At 48.6% G+C, this 16,142-nt stretch overlaps 1 protein-coding gene across 1 annotated transcript in view; it reads left to right on the top strand.

Annotated features, from left to right (window-relative positions):
• The window catches only part of BRINP3 (BMP/retinoic acid inducible neural specific 3), a 396,972-nt gene that overhangs the window by 300,655 nt on the left and 80,175 nt on the right, over window positions 1–16,142 (top strand). Inside the window, exon 7 of the mRNA XM_054979213.1 lies at window positions 5,644–5,866. Within this exon, the coding sequence (XP_054835188.1) occupies window positions 5,644–5,866 (223 nt within the window). The remainder of the gene's footprint in view (window positions 1–5,643; window positions 5,867–16,142) is intronic.

The raw sequence follows: 16,142 nt of genomic DNA, 5'->3' as shown, positions 1-16,142 counted from the left end.
TTTAAATTGCTCAAATGACTCATCAGAGAAGGAACCTCCAAACTCACTTCAGGCAAAATGTCCCTGGTAACTCTAATTGATAGGTAGTTATGGGATGGTTAAGTTCCCCTCTTGTCCAAATTCCTTCCTGTGCCCTTAATCACATTCCAAAAGTACCTGTGCATTTTGCTGATTAGGGTACAATAAATTTAATAACCCTTGAGCAGTAAGCGCCCCTGTTGCAGTTTCACAGCTCATGAAATGTGTCAGTTTAAGATATGAAGCAAATACTACTTCTTTCCTTTCTTCTGTGTCTTTTTATTTGCAAAGCACTATGGCTTCACATTAGCCTTATCTCTCATTACTCTGGATACAATGTGATATTCATTAGGAAAGAATACAGGACACGATTTCATTAAGCGTTAACAAGCTCTATTCTCGGCAAAAGTCTCCCCGCCCCATTTCAGTTTTGCATTGGAAATGAGTTTAATACAAACCTTACTTATCACTTATAAACAGCATGTCATGTTGATAGCAGGTATGCTATCCTTAAACAAATACCTGCAGATAGTAAAGGTTTCTTCAGTGTACTCCTTTGGGAGTGATAGTTCTGTAGCCTGGGGTACGCTGTGTGCTGCAGTCATTGAACTAGGACCAGAGAGACCAAAGTTCAAATTCTCAATTAACCATGAAGATCGCTGGCCACATCCACACATAATTGGATATTGTAGTATTGTTATATTAGCCAGTCACTTGCAACTGGATTGTCCTGTGTGAACAAGAAAATGCAAGATGTGAATGATTGCTGTAGTGCAACAATAGCACAATATTCAATGGTGTGTGGATGCAGCCTGAGTGATCTCTTGGGCCAGTCGCCCTTCTCAGGGCCAAGGTACAAGTGACGAATGACACTTGAACGGCAAGTGGATTGAGTGGAGCGCAAGTGAACAGGGAGAAATACACTTGCCGTTCAAGTATCATTCGTCACTTGTAGCTTCGCCCTCAGTGTAACCTACCTCACATATTGTAGCGAGGACAAAATGGAGTAGTGGACTGGCTCTCTGCTTGAAGGATGGGGTAAAAATGTCATATATAAATCTATATAAATGTTGCTGCATTTGTATTGATGGGAAATACCCCCCCACACACACACCTGACACACATATAATCTAAACTCTGTGCAAACAAACTCGAAGGGAATGATCCAGTCCATCTCCTTCACAGGGCAATGCATACGCACAGCTTTGACCACATTGGAGGGGAGGAGCAGTGCAGAAGAGAGGAGATGGAATGATTCTGTGGTTCTGGCAAGAAGGTGTGTTATCCATTAAACTGCCCTGAGTACCTTGGAGGAAAGACAGGATAAAAAAGTAGGTCTGCATCTACCGCTCAGCTAAGTGTGGAGCCACCCTTGTGGCAGAAGGAGCATTCATGGAGAGGAAGAGCCTCCTGCCCTGAAGGAAATCTCTGCCAGAGAAAAGTTACATACTCAACTGAGCAGAGTGGTAGGATACAAGCCATGGGATGATACATTGTGTGCTTTGCTCCCCAGATTCATTGAAATAAATGGAGCTTTCTCTGGTTCAAAACCATTCCACACTGAAATTGAGATGCTATTTTTTTTATAAACACTTCCAGATAAGCAATAAAAGTGAAAGATTGTGACATTCTAGAAGCAGGATGATACCTGCATTTGTTGTTCATTCTATGACAGCTTGATAGAAGAACAGCTTAACACAGAGATGGGACAAAACAACTTGATTGGTTGGCTGGCTGGCTGGCTGGCTGGTTGGTTCTTTCTGCAGTGCAATGGCTAAGAAACTGAACGAAGACAAGCAAACTTCTGCTTTGCATGGACCTCACCAGCAGCCTTAGACAAGCCATGATTTCTCAGCCTTACTGCCATTAAAGAATATCTATTCAGCAATAGGTAATACTTTCAGGATTGATATGAGGATTATTACACAACTAGCAACAAAGCCCGTTGTGGGAAAAAAATACAACGGGCTCTAGAAAGGGGAGGGCAGGCAGGTGGGCATTCCCTCCTCCTCCATCACTGATCCCAGCTGGGTGAAGGCAGAGGGGAAATCATGGTCACCTCCTCTGTACCTGATCCCGGTCAAGTGAAGTGGAGGCAGTCATTGCCACGTGCTCTGCGCATGATCCCTGCTGGGTGAAGCAGGGGTGGGAATTGCCACCTGCTCCGCTCCTGATCCCAGCTGGGTGAAGGTGGGGTGTGGCATTGCCACCTACTCCACTCCTGATCTCGGCTGGGTGAAGGAGGGACCAGGCATTCCCACCTGCTTTGCTCCTGATCCAAGCTAGGTGAAGAGCGGATGGGCAACTATTCTGCTCCTGACCCCAGCTTGATCCCACATGGCGGGGGTGGGCATTGCCATCTACTCCACTCCTGATCCCAGTCTGGTGAAGGCAGAGGATGGCCGTTGTCCCCTTCTCTATACCAGATCCTAGCTGAGTAAAGGGTGGGTGGCCATTGCCACCTGCTCTATGCCTTATCCCAGCAGAGTGAATGTGGGGGGCAGGCATTGTCACCTCCTGATCCCAGATTGGTGAAGGCGGAGGGCAGGCATTGCCACTGCTCCACTCCTGATGCCAGCTAGGTTAAGTTGGGGAAGGGCATTGCCACCTCCTCTGCTCCTGGTCCCAGCTGGGTGAAAGCAGGGGATGCCACCTGCTCTGCTCCTGATCTCAGCTGAGTGAAGGCAGGAGCGGGCATTGCCACCTGCTCCGCTCCTCTTCCCAGCCTGGACTTCCCACTGTGGCATGTTCTGTAGAGATCTGGTTGCCTCATCTGGGCTTCCCACAGCAGCACCCTCTGGTGGCCCACCAGGGTAAGAAGTGAGTTGTCTTGAATACGCGTAGCTTTTTATATAATAGGACTAGCTTGATGCTCGTGCTTCGCTACAGTATTTAACTACTTTATATCTAGTTATAATATTTATGGGTAAGTAACATTTTTGGTTAGGGTGGACAGGTTGAGTTGGTTTGTAGTATAATAGCATAGTACCTGAGCTTCACAAAAGCGTTCGAATAAAGTGAAGCCTGTTGATGCCTACAACTGATGAAGTGAATTTTGAAAAGTAACATTTATTGAAGAGATTTTTAAAAGGAAAGATTATAGTGCAAGAAATAAAGTGAAAAATACATACAACTTTATTTTTCTAATGAAGGACTTCTTTGTAGACCTCATTGGTGGTTTTCCCCCCACTTTGGATCCCCCACTTTGAGGAGAAGCTTGTGGACATGGAAGCCAGGAGGGTTGAGCATGTTGAGGAACTCCACAGGGTAGTGGACCGCATCATCCATTTGCACCATTGAGTCGACAGATCTGTACTCCATTTCTGCCCCTTCGAGGGAGTTAAGTTGTGTTTCATTAATGATGGCAGCCTTGTCTTTCTTGGGGGTCAGAGTGTGAGGTGGAGTTGGACTGAGGGAGAGGTGGTGTGGTGGGCACTTCAGCAGGTTCATGTGAGAGGTTCACATTTAAATGGCCCCTAGAAAGTTTGTGCACCATCTCCCCATGAAATTTAAAAACTGAGTTGTCATACTGACTTTTATATAAAATCCCTATTCAGGAGTCTTGTACTGTCTTTCTTCAACTACCTGCAGTTTCCTTTGCCTGATTTTTACCTCAGAAAACAGAGTTCCACAGCTGACCCATCAGCCTGCCAGCCACACAGGAAAGCCAGGCCCCACAGAGAGATTGGCAAACCTAGAGGGGAGGTGCATTTTTACCTCAGGACACATTCAATGACTGGGAGTCATTGAATGTGTCCTGAGTACTGCATGTGTCCTGCATACTGTTTAGAATGTTGGGATGATGACCAATCAAGGCCACATATGCAAATGACCTCAGGGCAGAGTGGCTGAGTTGGCAGTTGGTGGGGAGAGGGGGATGAGCAGCCTCCCAGTCATACAGGGAAGCTTTATCCCTATGGAAAAACACATTTTACCCCTTTTTTACCCCCTTAGGGGGCAAATTTCTTTAAATCCCTTCATAATGAGCCTCTACACCACTACACTTCTACACCCCAAATTTCACGCTTCTAGGTCCAGGGGTTTGGGCTTGCTGTTGATGAGTCAGTCAGGACGCTTGTCTTTATATACATAGATATATATTGAATTTCTCATCCTTGCCAGTTCAGCTCAAAAAATCCTTATTTTGATTTCGCTTCTGGGTTGTGTGAGTTAGACCAAGGAGACTTCATTTCCATACTGTTTCCCATTAAATAACACATTTTTCAACATTATTTTTGTGTTGGTTGCTTATGAATGGCATATACTGGATAATGGCATAAAATTGTGAAAAAGAAACAAATTAGGAACAAAATGAATGGAACAAAAAAGCTCAAAGTGATGATCATACAAAACCAAAACCAAATAAAAATAGAAAGGGTGATGAGGCAGCTAAGTGCAATAGTGAATACATTCACTAGGCAAGTCTTTTTGTGTTAAAATAGAACTGAGGGAGGGAATCCTGGTGAAACCTTTTGTTTAAATATTTGGAAGAGGAGATCACTGTAAACGGGAAATTTCTATTCTTTAGCTCATAGAAGTGTGAATTAATGAGATAATTTGCATTTAAAGAACACATTCTGTAGTTTAAAGGTCTGTATATATATATACTTGTAGAAATGGTGTGAAGTAGTAGGCTAAGAGAATGAGCTGTGATTCCAGGAGTTCCTGATTCAAATTTCACTTCTCCCAAGAACTCATGGAGTATCCTTAGGCAACCCAGCCTCTCTGAGCCTGCCCACACCCCCACCCATAATACAAACCTACTTTATATGGCTTTTGAAGGGATTTGAAAGTTAAAGAATGTGAATCACTCTGAACAGTGAATGTGTTATATGAATTCAAATAATTAAATCCTTAGAGTGAACCTTAGAGTAAGCTGTTAAATTGTCTTACCCTCAAACTGAACTAATTTAATTTGTGGCTTTATTGAGATTTAAACATGGGACTTCTCAGCTGAAATTTCTTACAGACTCTGTTATATTGGATCTCCACTCTAAAGAATGGGGTCTTAGGCTAGATCCATGCATTGTTGAGTGTAAGGTTGCCAGCATTTAAGGTACTCCCTCTGGCTGGCCCTTTAATATCAGTTTGATCTGCTTGATAGCAGGTGATTTTATTTAGCTCCAAACCATGAAAAGCTTTGCCTGCCCATTTCCACATATTAAGGCTCTATTAAAGGGACAGGATGTTTTTCTCCTAGCCAGGGACTGAATTGTCGTCGTGTTATCATAATTGTTCACTTACTGCATCTTGCTGTGTGGACATAGCAATCAGGAAGTGAATGATTATGATAGTGCAATGATATATGGATCCAGCTTTAGGCAGTCTTGTTTGGAGGTAAGTCCCAGTTAGTGTGCATGAGAATGCAACCTTAATTAAAATAAATTTGAGAATCTTTAACAAATCAAATGGTGCAGCAAGTCGCATTGATAATCTGAGCCATGGATTTCTTGAGTGTTCATGTCACATTAATATTTACCTGATATATAAAGCAGATAATATTGCATTTGCCTGCACATGTACTGTCATCCATTAATGGTGGCAAAAAAAATCAGCATAAATGGTGTCTTGCTGTACAAAAGTCTGAAGCATAACTGAAGAGTGTTGAATTTTGCCATTTTGCAGATGAATTCAAGTTCTTTATGAAAAGGCTGCCCATGAACTATTTCCTCAACACATCTGCCATTATGCACTTGTGGACAATGGATTCAAATTTCCAGCATCGTTACGAGCAACTAGAAACCAGCACGAAACAACTGTTCTTTAAGGCACAGAAAATTGTTTACAAGCTCTTTAGCCTTAGTAAGAGGTGCCATAAGCAGCCACTCATCAGCTTGCCAAGGCAAAGGTAAGAACAATACAACAAGCAACCTAGAACAGTGATTTTTAAATGAGGGTTTTAAGCAGATTAATAAAATGGTGGCAAACAAGGGCTGGGATGTCAGTAGTGGAAACCTAAATTACAAACAACTGTCTTAAAACATTTTGGCATCACTGACCTAGGAGACTATTTTGACATTTAAAGAGATTTAATATCCTAAGGTGTGTTAATAGGTTTTCCACTGTTACTCTTTCACTACAAAAACATAACTGAAGGGCAGCTAGCATCTTAAGACGTGTATTTAATACAGCCATACACACTCAAGAATATAGCATATCTTGAAGCAAACAAGATATAATTTTAGAAAATATCATCACCGGTTGTGCTCCTTGAGTTGATTTGTTTCTATTACTTGTTCAGGATTTTTTAACAATTAAACTTGTTAAAGGATCATTTTGGCTTAGCAAGAACAGCACATTGATTGAAAATAAATTAAGCAAAATGCTATACGAATGAAGAAATCTGGGGAAATAGTGTTAGCAGGTATGTTGTTTGTTATGACTTGGTTTTAAAGCAGTAAGATACGACTGTAAGTCCCAGTTAGTGTGGTTTTAGCCAACCGCCTAACCTTGGACAATTCCCTGTTAAAATTTTCAAAGATCACCCAAAATGGTGATAAATGTCTTCCATCATCCTATTTGAACCTTTGACATGTTTTGTCTCTTGAGATTTGTTGGCTGTCTCAGTTTCTCCTGTGAAACCAGAATATTTACTCTGTAACACAATGGATCATGTAAATGAACAGACAGACACAACATGCTTAAATCTGGATGTTATTGAAGAACTAAGCTTATATTGATTCAGACTAGAGGTGAGCATGAACCAGGAAAAATCTGAACTGTGCGGTTCATGGTTCATTGCATTTCACGAACCATGAACTTCCATGAACTTGCCTCATTTCATGAACCGGTTCACTTGGTTCATGAAAATGTCACTTCTGGGGCAGAAGAAAGTCACTTCTGGGGCTGCAGAACGCCCATCCCTCCCATTGCCTAGGAAACTGATCGATCAGCATCAGGCTGTCTGCAGTGATGAACCAAAAAATGAACCAAACAAACTGACCTAAAGTTTGTTGTGATTTGTTAGAAATGGGCTCTGATGAACTGCTGGTTCACAAACCATGATCTGCCTGGTTTGTGATGAATTTTGGTTCGTATTTTGGTTTGTGCCTGCCTCTAATTCAGACCATTGGTCTATCTAGTTCAGTATTGTCTATAGTGATTGGCAGTGCGAAGCATCAGTCATCCAATTCCAAGTGAAAAAAAGGCTTACTTTGACTTTGAAACAAAGGCTTTGTTAGAATCAGAGGAAAAAATGCCATTTTTATTGTTTCAGTGTTGTGTCAGACAACTAAATCAAAATGACACAAAAGTCAATTTATTGTTTTATAAAACTAAAACATGCACAACAACTTCTGCATCACTTGCAATGTGATCCTAAACAGAGTTACACCCTTCTACTACAATAGATTTAGGAGAATATCATTCTGCATTGTGGCACATTAAAGACAGATTTACTGGCATACACTTTCATGAGACGGTTTGTCAGATGGAAGAAGTGTTACTTTGTTGGAGGAAACGTACAAATGGATACAAACTGAAGAATGCTATGAGGAGAAGGGAGAGAATGTTATTGCCAAGAGAGGGCAGAGAATCCAACATTCCATGATATAGGTGTTGCAGAAATTTACGGAAAAGAAAGACTTTTACAGTAAAAAGAAGGTCCAGGCCAGATTACATGAGATGGTGAATACAAGTTGGTTTCCTCTACCCCAACTTGCATTTGACTTGTGACCACACTCACCTTCAAAATGATTCGTGTGTGCTCCTGAGCACGTGTGCTCAGATAGAAAAGGGCCATGGAGAGGATGTTCATCTTACTCCTGGAAACTTGTCTCCTGGCCAGTAAGAGAAATACCCCCCGCCCCAGTAATGGAAGTGCACAATATCCATTTGGAAATAACATGATATTGATCATGACAATAGGGATATCATTTAGCTTTTGAACTTCCTGAAAACTCATTAGATACACCAAAGCTCCATGATTTACGAGTTATCAACAACCTGCAGAACCCTCACAACATGAACATCAAAAGATCCATATAATATTACTAACACTGTTAATGCATTTTGAAACAGCTGGTTTTACTCCTATATTTGTATATGATAACAGCTGAAAAAATATTTTTTTTTAAGAAAAGGGTCGAGAATCCCATCAAAGCAACTATAGGTGTCAAACTTATGACAAGTATAGATGATAACTTCTAGCAAATACTTTCAACCTCTACTCAGGGGCTATTATTTTATGTACTTAGTTTGTCATTCCCAGGACCTGTTGAACCTGATCCTAGTAGTGCCAGATATGCATATGAATTTCAGCTTAGGAGCTTCCTGCTCCAGCCTTCCTGTAATACTTTGCTTCTGCTGCTGCTGCTGCTGTTGTATGACAACTTTCAGATTGGTTACTGAATGTCCAGGGAGGACTAATTATTTAGTCTACATATAGATATTTCCTAGATTCATAAGTATGTACAAAATGGCATAGAGGAAATGGGAACAATGTTTGCAGCATTTTGACTTCGGCTTCTCAGCTGTTCCTGGATTTTGTGGGGTTTTCTTCTTTATTTTATCCTTTGCAATTCTGAATTCCTCCTTTCAGTTCAGCAGGAAGCATGGATAGCACATTAACACTTTTCCACCTAAAAACAATGCTTAATTTAACAAAAATTAAGCCTGGCTGTGAAGAATTACCCTGTCTTGGAAGTGCTGGTCCTTGGCCTCACGCCTGAGGTAGGTGGAGGCTGACTGTGGCAATTCACTGGTGAGGAATTTTTGTCAGCATTGAAGTTAGCCTTCATGCCGGGAGAAATACAATGACCATATAGTATGGGATATTATCATCTGGAACATGTTATGCAATCTGAAAACAGTCCTCCCTTGCTCAGATGAAGCAGAGAAGCAGCTCTTCCAGTAGTAGAAGACACCTGGCAACATTTAATATCGTGAGAGGAGGCGTTTTTGATACATTTACATATTGCCTTTCAGAATAACACATGTAATGTGATACATACCACATAAATGGAACAGGGGACCAAAAAAAGGAGAGGAAAAGAAACAAATTTGGGCACTAAGTATTAGAGAACACTTAGACAAATTATGCTGCCTGGTGAAATGACTGCTGATAAGGGTAGGGGGCCAAATGGAAGTTAGACTGGTAGAAGAATCTCAGTTGTCCTAATATAGCCAATGGGAAAAGTTGTTGATGGTATTGCTAATGATAATGATGAAACATGTCAGGGCTTGCTGCGGCTGCCACTGGGCGTGGCACTGGGCAGTCTGCTCCTGACGTCACAGGGGGGCCAGGGACTCTGCAGGACCCTGCTCTGTGGAAGGAGGGGCGGTATACCTCACCCAGACTCCCTCTCAGTCCACTCGCTGGCCTGCTCAACCTGGCCTGCTTACCCTCTGTGTCCTCCATCTCCTCCTTCCAGAACTCTCCTCCAAGCCTCCACCCTTGCATCCTACTGCTCTCACTCCACATCATCACTCCTCACTCACACCCACCACCTCAGAGCTCTTCCTAGCCACCTTATATAGGGCTTCCTTTCCCCGCCCCGCCCTCCTTCTAGGCTTGTTCCCTCTCCTGACTTGGCCCAGCTGTGCCTTCCCTCAGGTGTTTCCCTCCTACCACTAATCCCTTCTTGGCTTCCTTGCCTTGCTGGCAGGGTGGGGTTGAATGCGAGCCATCCCCAGCTGAGGTCTCCTTGGCCTTGCTCACGAGGAGCTGCCCCAGCCGGCTTCCGTGCTGCTGAGCCTGCCTGGCCTTGCTCGCGAGGAGCTGCCCTGGCCAGCTTTTGTGCTGCTGAGCCTGTCTGGCCTTGCTCGCGAGGAGCTGCCCTGGCCAGCTTCTGTGCTGCCTGTTCACTGATGCTGGGAGGGGCTACCCATCTCCTCCCCCAGAATGTCTGTGGCAGCTCCACCTGGAGGGGCTTGGCTCCTAGCACCTCCTGAGCCAGGCTGCTGTCCTCTAGCCGGGGTGTGGCTCTGGGCTGTGGTGGCTGCTTCTCCTCCTTGGAAGGTAAGGGCTCTGTCTGGGCTGTTGCTGTGTCCCTGTTCCCCTTGCCTTGGCCCTTTTCCTCTAGCCTGCTTAGCCCCCTTTCTCCCCCATGGTGGGTGGGACTAGCTGGCTTCTCCCTGCTCCCTCCAGCCTTCTGAGGCTTTGGCCTTTTGCCCCTTCCCCCTGGAGTAGGCAGGGTCTGGCTCTGTTTGCCAGACAGAGCAGCTGAACTGCTGTCTCCCGGCTGCCCCCTGCCGCTGTCTGCCAGCAAGTCCGGGGGCTGGGCTGCTGACCCCGGACACACCCCCCCTCTTAGCCTGGACGCTGGCTCGGGGGGGTCTGGCTCGAAGAGCCGTGACATAAAGTCCGCATCCCTATGGCTGGTCCCCCGGCGGTAGGTAATGGTGAACCGGTATGGCAGTAGAGACAGGTACCACCTCAGGATGCGAGGGTTGTGCTCTTTCATCCGGTGCATCCATTGGAGGGGTGCATGGTCTGTCACCAATGTAAAGGGGTTATTCGCCAGATAATACCGCAAAGCCCCCACGGCCCATTTGATGGCAAGGGCCTCCCTCTCAATGGTGGCATACTTCTGCTCCGCTGGCTGGAGCTTGCGGCTCAGGAACAAGACGGGCACCCTCCCTCCATCTTGCTCCTGCATCAGGACCGCCCCCAGGCCTGAGGCCGATGCGTCAGTTGCCAGTACGAAGGGTTTCTCAAAGTCCGGATTCCAGAGCTTGGTGGTGTCCGATAGTGCAGTGCGTAAGTCCTGGAAGGCAGCCTCCCGCTCCGGCGTCCAGCTGAGGCGACTAGGGCTGCCCTTCTTCAGACAGTCCGTCAGGGGGGCTGAGCGGGTCGCAAAATGGGGGATGAAGCGCCCGTAGTAGCCAAGAAGCCCCAGAAACCTCCTGAGCTGACGCTTGGTCTGTGGTTGGGGCACATCCCCTATGGAGGCCACCTTTTCAGGCGGGGGTCGGATCTGTCCACCTCCGATGACAAATCCCAGGTACTTGAGCTCCTGGAATCCCAAGTGGCTCTTCTTGGGGTTGGCCTTCAGCCCTGCCTTTTGGAGTGCGGTGAGGACTTTCTCCAGGTGCTGTAGGTGGGAGGGCCAGTCGGGACTGAAGATGACGATGTCATCAATGTAAGCCATTGCAAAGTCCCGACAGTCCCCCAGGACTTGATCCACCAGCCGCTGGAAGGTAGCCGCTGCCCCGTGGAGGCCAAAGGGCATGCGGCGGAACTGGAAGAGGCCCCGGGGGGTGGCGAAGGCCGTCTTCTCCCGGTCCTCCAGGCGCACTGGTACCTGCCAGTACCCTTTCGTCAGGTCGAGGGCGGACAAGTACCGGGCCGGCCCCAGTTGCCCCACTAGGACGTCCGCCCGCGGCATGGGGCATGCGTCGAACTTGGCCACTTTGTTCAGTTCCCGGTAGTCGATGCAGAAGCGAGTCGACCCGTCTGGCTTTGGCACCAACACGATGGGGCTGCGCCATTCACTTCGGGACGGTTCAATCACCCCCAGGCGCAGCATTTCCTCCGTCTCCCGATCCACCGCCTCCCACTGCTTCCGGGGGATGGGTCGCCAGGTTGCCCTTGCAGATTGCCCTGGCTGGGTGGGGATGGCATGGTGCACCAGGTTCGTGACCCCGGGGCGTCTTGAAAAGACCCCGGGCGCTTGCTCCCACAGGGCCTGTAGCTGGGCCTTCTGTGCAGGGTTGAGCTGTGGATCCACCTTCGGCTCCTCGAACTCCGGGGCGTCAGCGGTCCATGGCAGCTCGCTGTCTGGGAGGTCTAAGGGGTCTTCGGCCAAGGCGCACCCATCCTCTGGCCGCTCATGCCACCGCTTGAGCAGGTTCACATGCAGGGTTCTCCGTCGGCGTCGGCCTGGCCCGCACTGCAGCTCATAGGTGGTGGGGCCCAGCACCCTCCGAATTTGGTAAGGGCCCCTCCATGGGTCCCCCTCCTCCCGTGGGAACACCGAGTGGTGTACCAGGACCTTCTCTCCGACTTGGAAGGTCCTCATCCTTGCGCCCCGGTCATAGGCCGCCTTCTGCTTTGTCTGGGCGTGGGTCAGCTGGCGGTTGGCCTCAGCCTGGGACTGCTGCAGCCGCCCACGGAGCTGGCTCATGTACTCCGGTATGGGGGGAGCAGGGCTGCTGGTGCGGGGACCCCACTGTTCTGCCAGCCGAGAGAGCATCCCCCACGGCTTGCGCCCGTACAGCAGTTCAAAGGGGCTAAAGCCAGTGGACGCCTGCGGGGTATCCCTAAGGGCGAACATGAGGGGGTCGATGTATAGGTCCCACTGTCGAGGCTTGTCCCGTGTCATCTTCCTCAAGGCTTCCTTGACGGTCTGGTTCAGACGCTCTGCCAAACCGTCAGTCTGAGGGTGATATGCCGAGGTGAACACCTGCCGGATCCCCAAATTCTGGCAGAGTTGACGCATGGCTTTGGCCCGGAACGGCCCCCCCCAGTCTGTCAAGATTTCATCAGGCAGTCCCACCATGGCAAAAAGCTTGGACAGGGCTCGTATCATCCCCGGGGTCTGCATCGTCTTAAGCGGGATGACCTCAGGGAATCGTGTAGCATAGTCCACAATCACCAGGGCAAAGCGGTGGCCCCGGGGCGTGCGTGGCAATGGGCCGATAAAGTCCATCGCGATGCGCTGGAAGGGCGTCTCCATGACGGGCAGCGGGGAGAGGGGGGCCTTTGGTGGGCGCCGGGCTGCCACCCGCTGACAGGTGGGGCACGAGCGGCAGTGGGCCTTCACGTCCGCGTTCACAGAGGGCCAGAAGAACTGCTCGAGGATCTTCTTCAGGGTCTTGTGGTGCCCCAGATGCCCGGCCCAAGCGTGTTCATGGGCCGTGCGGAGGACTTCTGCCCGGTAAGCTGCCGGCACCAGTAGCTGGCGGATCTCTCCCTGGCCGTTTGGGGCACGGGCTAGGCGGACCCACACCCCTCCTTGCTTCTCAATGCGGGGAAGCCGTTGGGACCTCCGCTCATCCTGCACTCGGTCCTCTTCACGAACTGCTGTCTCCCGCAAGCGCTGTAAGGACTCATCTGCCCCTTGGGCCTCGCGGAAGGGGCGGTCGGCCAGGGGTCCCGCTGGTTCCTTGGCCTGCGGGCCTGCTCCTGGTCTGGTAGAGGGACCCTCATCCGGGTCGGGGGCCTCCTCCACTTGCAGCGCTGGGGCAACCTGTGGGTTTGCCAGTCCCTCGGCTGCCTCCCTAAGTAGCCTGGAGAACCCCGGGGCATCTCTCCCCAGCAGCATAGGGAGCGGTAAGTGGGCTACCTTGGCCACTTCCAGGCGGCGGAGCGCTCCCAGGTATTCCACTGTGATCCAGACCATAGGGTACGGCTGGGTGCGGCCCATCACGTCTGTCACCGGGACCCAGCGATGCACTGGGGTGTCAGCTGGGATAAGTTGGGAACGAATTGCTGATACTGCGCTCCCTGAGTCCAATAGGGCTTGTAGGGTCTGCCGTCCTATTCTCACGGTGGCGCACAGCCCCTGCACCGCCTTGCCGGCTGGTGGGTTAATTTCCCACGCGAATGCGCATACCACTGGTGGAGTGGCTGTGGGGGTGCAGGCTTGTATCTGGTGTTCCACCGCCTGTGCTAGCTTCACCTGAGCTGCTTGGAAGGTTGCCTCCAGCTTCCTCCACACCTCGTCCAGGTGTGCCTCTAGCCATGGTCTGAGCTCTGCAGTGGCATTGGGATGCATCCCCTCGCCTGGCGCCTGCGTTGGAACGACCTTCCCCGTACGGGCCACCAACTTGTCAGGGCTTGCTGCGGCTGCCACTGGGCGTGGCACTGGGCAGTCTGCTCCTGACGTCACAGGGGGGCCAGGGACTCTGCAGGACCCTGCTCTGTGGAAGGAGGGGCGGTATACCTCACCCAGACTCCCTCTCAGTCCACTCGCTGGCCTGCTCAACCTGGCCTGCTTACCCTCTGTGTCCTCCATCTCCTCCTTCCAGAACTCTCCTCCAAGCCTCCACCCTTGCATCCTACTGCTCTCACTCCACATCATCACTCCTCACTCACACCCACCACCTCAGAGCTCTTCCTAGCCACCTTATATAGGGCTTCCTTTCCCCGCCCCGCCCTCCTTCTAGGCTTGTTCCCTCTCCTGACTTGGCCCAGCTGTGCCTTCCCTCAGGTGTTTCCCTCCTACCACTAATCCCTTCTTGGCTTCCTTGCCTTGCTGGCAGGGTGGGGTTGAATGCGAGCCATCCCCAGCTGAGGTCTCCTTGGCCTTGCTCACGAGGAGCTGCCCCAGCCGGCTTCCGTGCTGCTGAGCCTGCCTGGCCTTGCTCGCGAGGAGCTGCCCTGGCCAGCTTTTGTGCTGCTGAGCCTGTCTGGCCTTGCTCGCGAGGAGCTGCCCTGGCCAGCTTCTGTGCTGCCTGTTCACTGATGCTGGGAGGGGCTACCCATCTCCTCCCCCAGAATGTCTGTGGCAGCTCCACCTGGAGGGGCTTGGCTCCTAGCACCTCCTGAGCCAGGCTGCTGTCCTCTAGCCGGGGTGTGGCTCTGGGCTGTGGTGGCTGCTTCTCCTCCTTGGAAGGTAAGGGCTCTGTCTGGGCTGTTGCTGTGTCCCTGTTCCCCTTGCCTTGGCCCTTTTCCTCTAGCCTGCTTAGCCCCCTTTCTCCCCCATGGTGGGTGGGACTAGCTGGCTTCTCCCTGCTCCCTCCAGCCTTCTGAGGCTTTGGCCTTTTGCCCCTTCCCCCTGGAGTAGGCAGGGTCTGGCTCTGTTTGCCAGACAGAGCAGCTGAACTGCTGTCTCCCGGCTGCCCCCTGCCGCTGTCTGCCAGCAAGTCCGGGGGCTGGGCTGCTGACCCCGGACAAAACACTCCAATGGATCCATAGCATTCTATAAGGTATATATAAGGTATATATCTCCAAAAAGACACAAGCACTTGGTTTGTTGTTGTTGTTGTTGTTCCAGCTTTGAGGGCTTGTTCACATATTTGACTTATCACTTGATTCTTCTGTCATTTTGTGATTGATGAACATGTATGATGAACAGAAAGTGATCCTCAAAGAGCTAATTTTAAAAATTGTGTTTTGATTTAATCAATACACCCAGCATTTTCAGGTTTATGTGTCCCCAAAGATGTGTCTGTATTTCTTTGAGAACTAAGCGCCAAGCTACAAGTGACGAATTACACTTGCCTGGCAAGTAAACAGATTCACGTGTATTCCTCCGTGTTCACTTGCCATTCACTTGCGCTCCACTTGATCAAGTGGAGAGCAAGTGAATAGCAAGTGAACAGGGAGGAATACACGTCTGTTCACTTGCCAGGCAAGTGTAATTCGTCACTTGTAGCTTGGCTCTAAGTAAAATACATCCCAGGCTCCCCTACTGAAATTTCAGTGTGTAATATATTCCAAATGGATCCCTCTAATTATACTTTATCTCCAAAGAGAAGAATGACAATAGCTTTTATGTTATGAAGAGGTGACTTTAAAAATGCATTATGATGAAGTGACAGATCCTCCTCTCCAAAAGCATTTTGCTCTTTGAAGGAAGGTCCATAAATCTTAGATACTGCATTTCTCCTAAATTATCTGTAGTGCAGATTTCCCAGATTCGGTTGGCCATTTTCCAAATATAGTTTTTTTAAAAAACAAGACCCCCCCAATCCCCTTAACTACCTAGCCTGTCCTCCATTTTACAACTTTGCTGTCATTAGGATTCTATCCAGCATCCATTGAAGCCAAGGAGAGTCATAGTAGATAGAATATTCACTGAAACTTTGCCAAGAGAAAGTATGATTCACTACACCAATAGTGATTCAGTAGAGGGACAGATTGCTGTCTTATGGCAACCATAAATCCAAATCAAGAGCATAATTTTTCTTATGGAAAGCTGAGAACGTTTTAAATGTCTACTATAAATCATATAGACTTTATAAGAATCTGAGAATATGCTCATACTCAGTTTACCTACACCTCTGGTCATTAGAAGCCTAATCTTATGCAATGTTAGGTATGTTAAAGCTGCATAGTATTGCCCTGTGCATTACCCAAGTAGTCCAGCAGTAAATGATTATAGAAAGTTGCCTTATATGATCATTAGTCAATCTGGCCAAATACTGCCTTTTCTGATTGGGACAGGGTCTCTCCACCATGGATTGTGCAAGGTTTCTGCTACCTAAGCTTCTTTCTGGAGATACCAGGGACTGAACTG

This window comes from Eublepharis macularius, chromosome 5, assembly GCF_028583425.1.
Source record: "Eublepharis macularius isolate TG4126 chromosome 5, MPM_Emac_v1.0, whole genome shotgun sequence".
Classification (NCBI taxonomy): Eukaryota; Metazoa; Chordata; class Lepidosauria; order Squamata; family Eublepharidae; genus Eublepharis; species Eublepharis macularius.
This window is presented reverse-complemented; position numbering and strand designations above follow the sequence as displayed.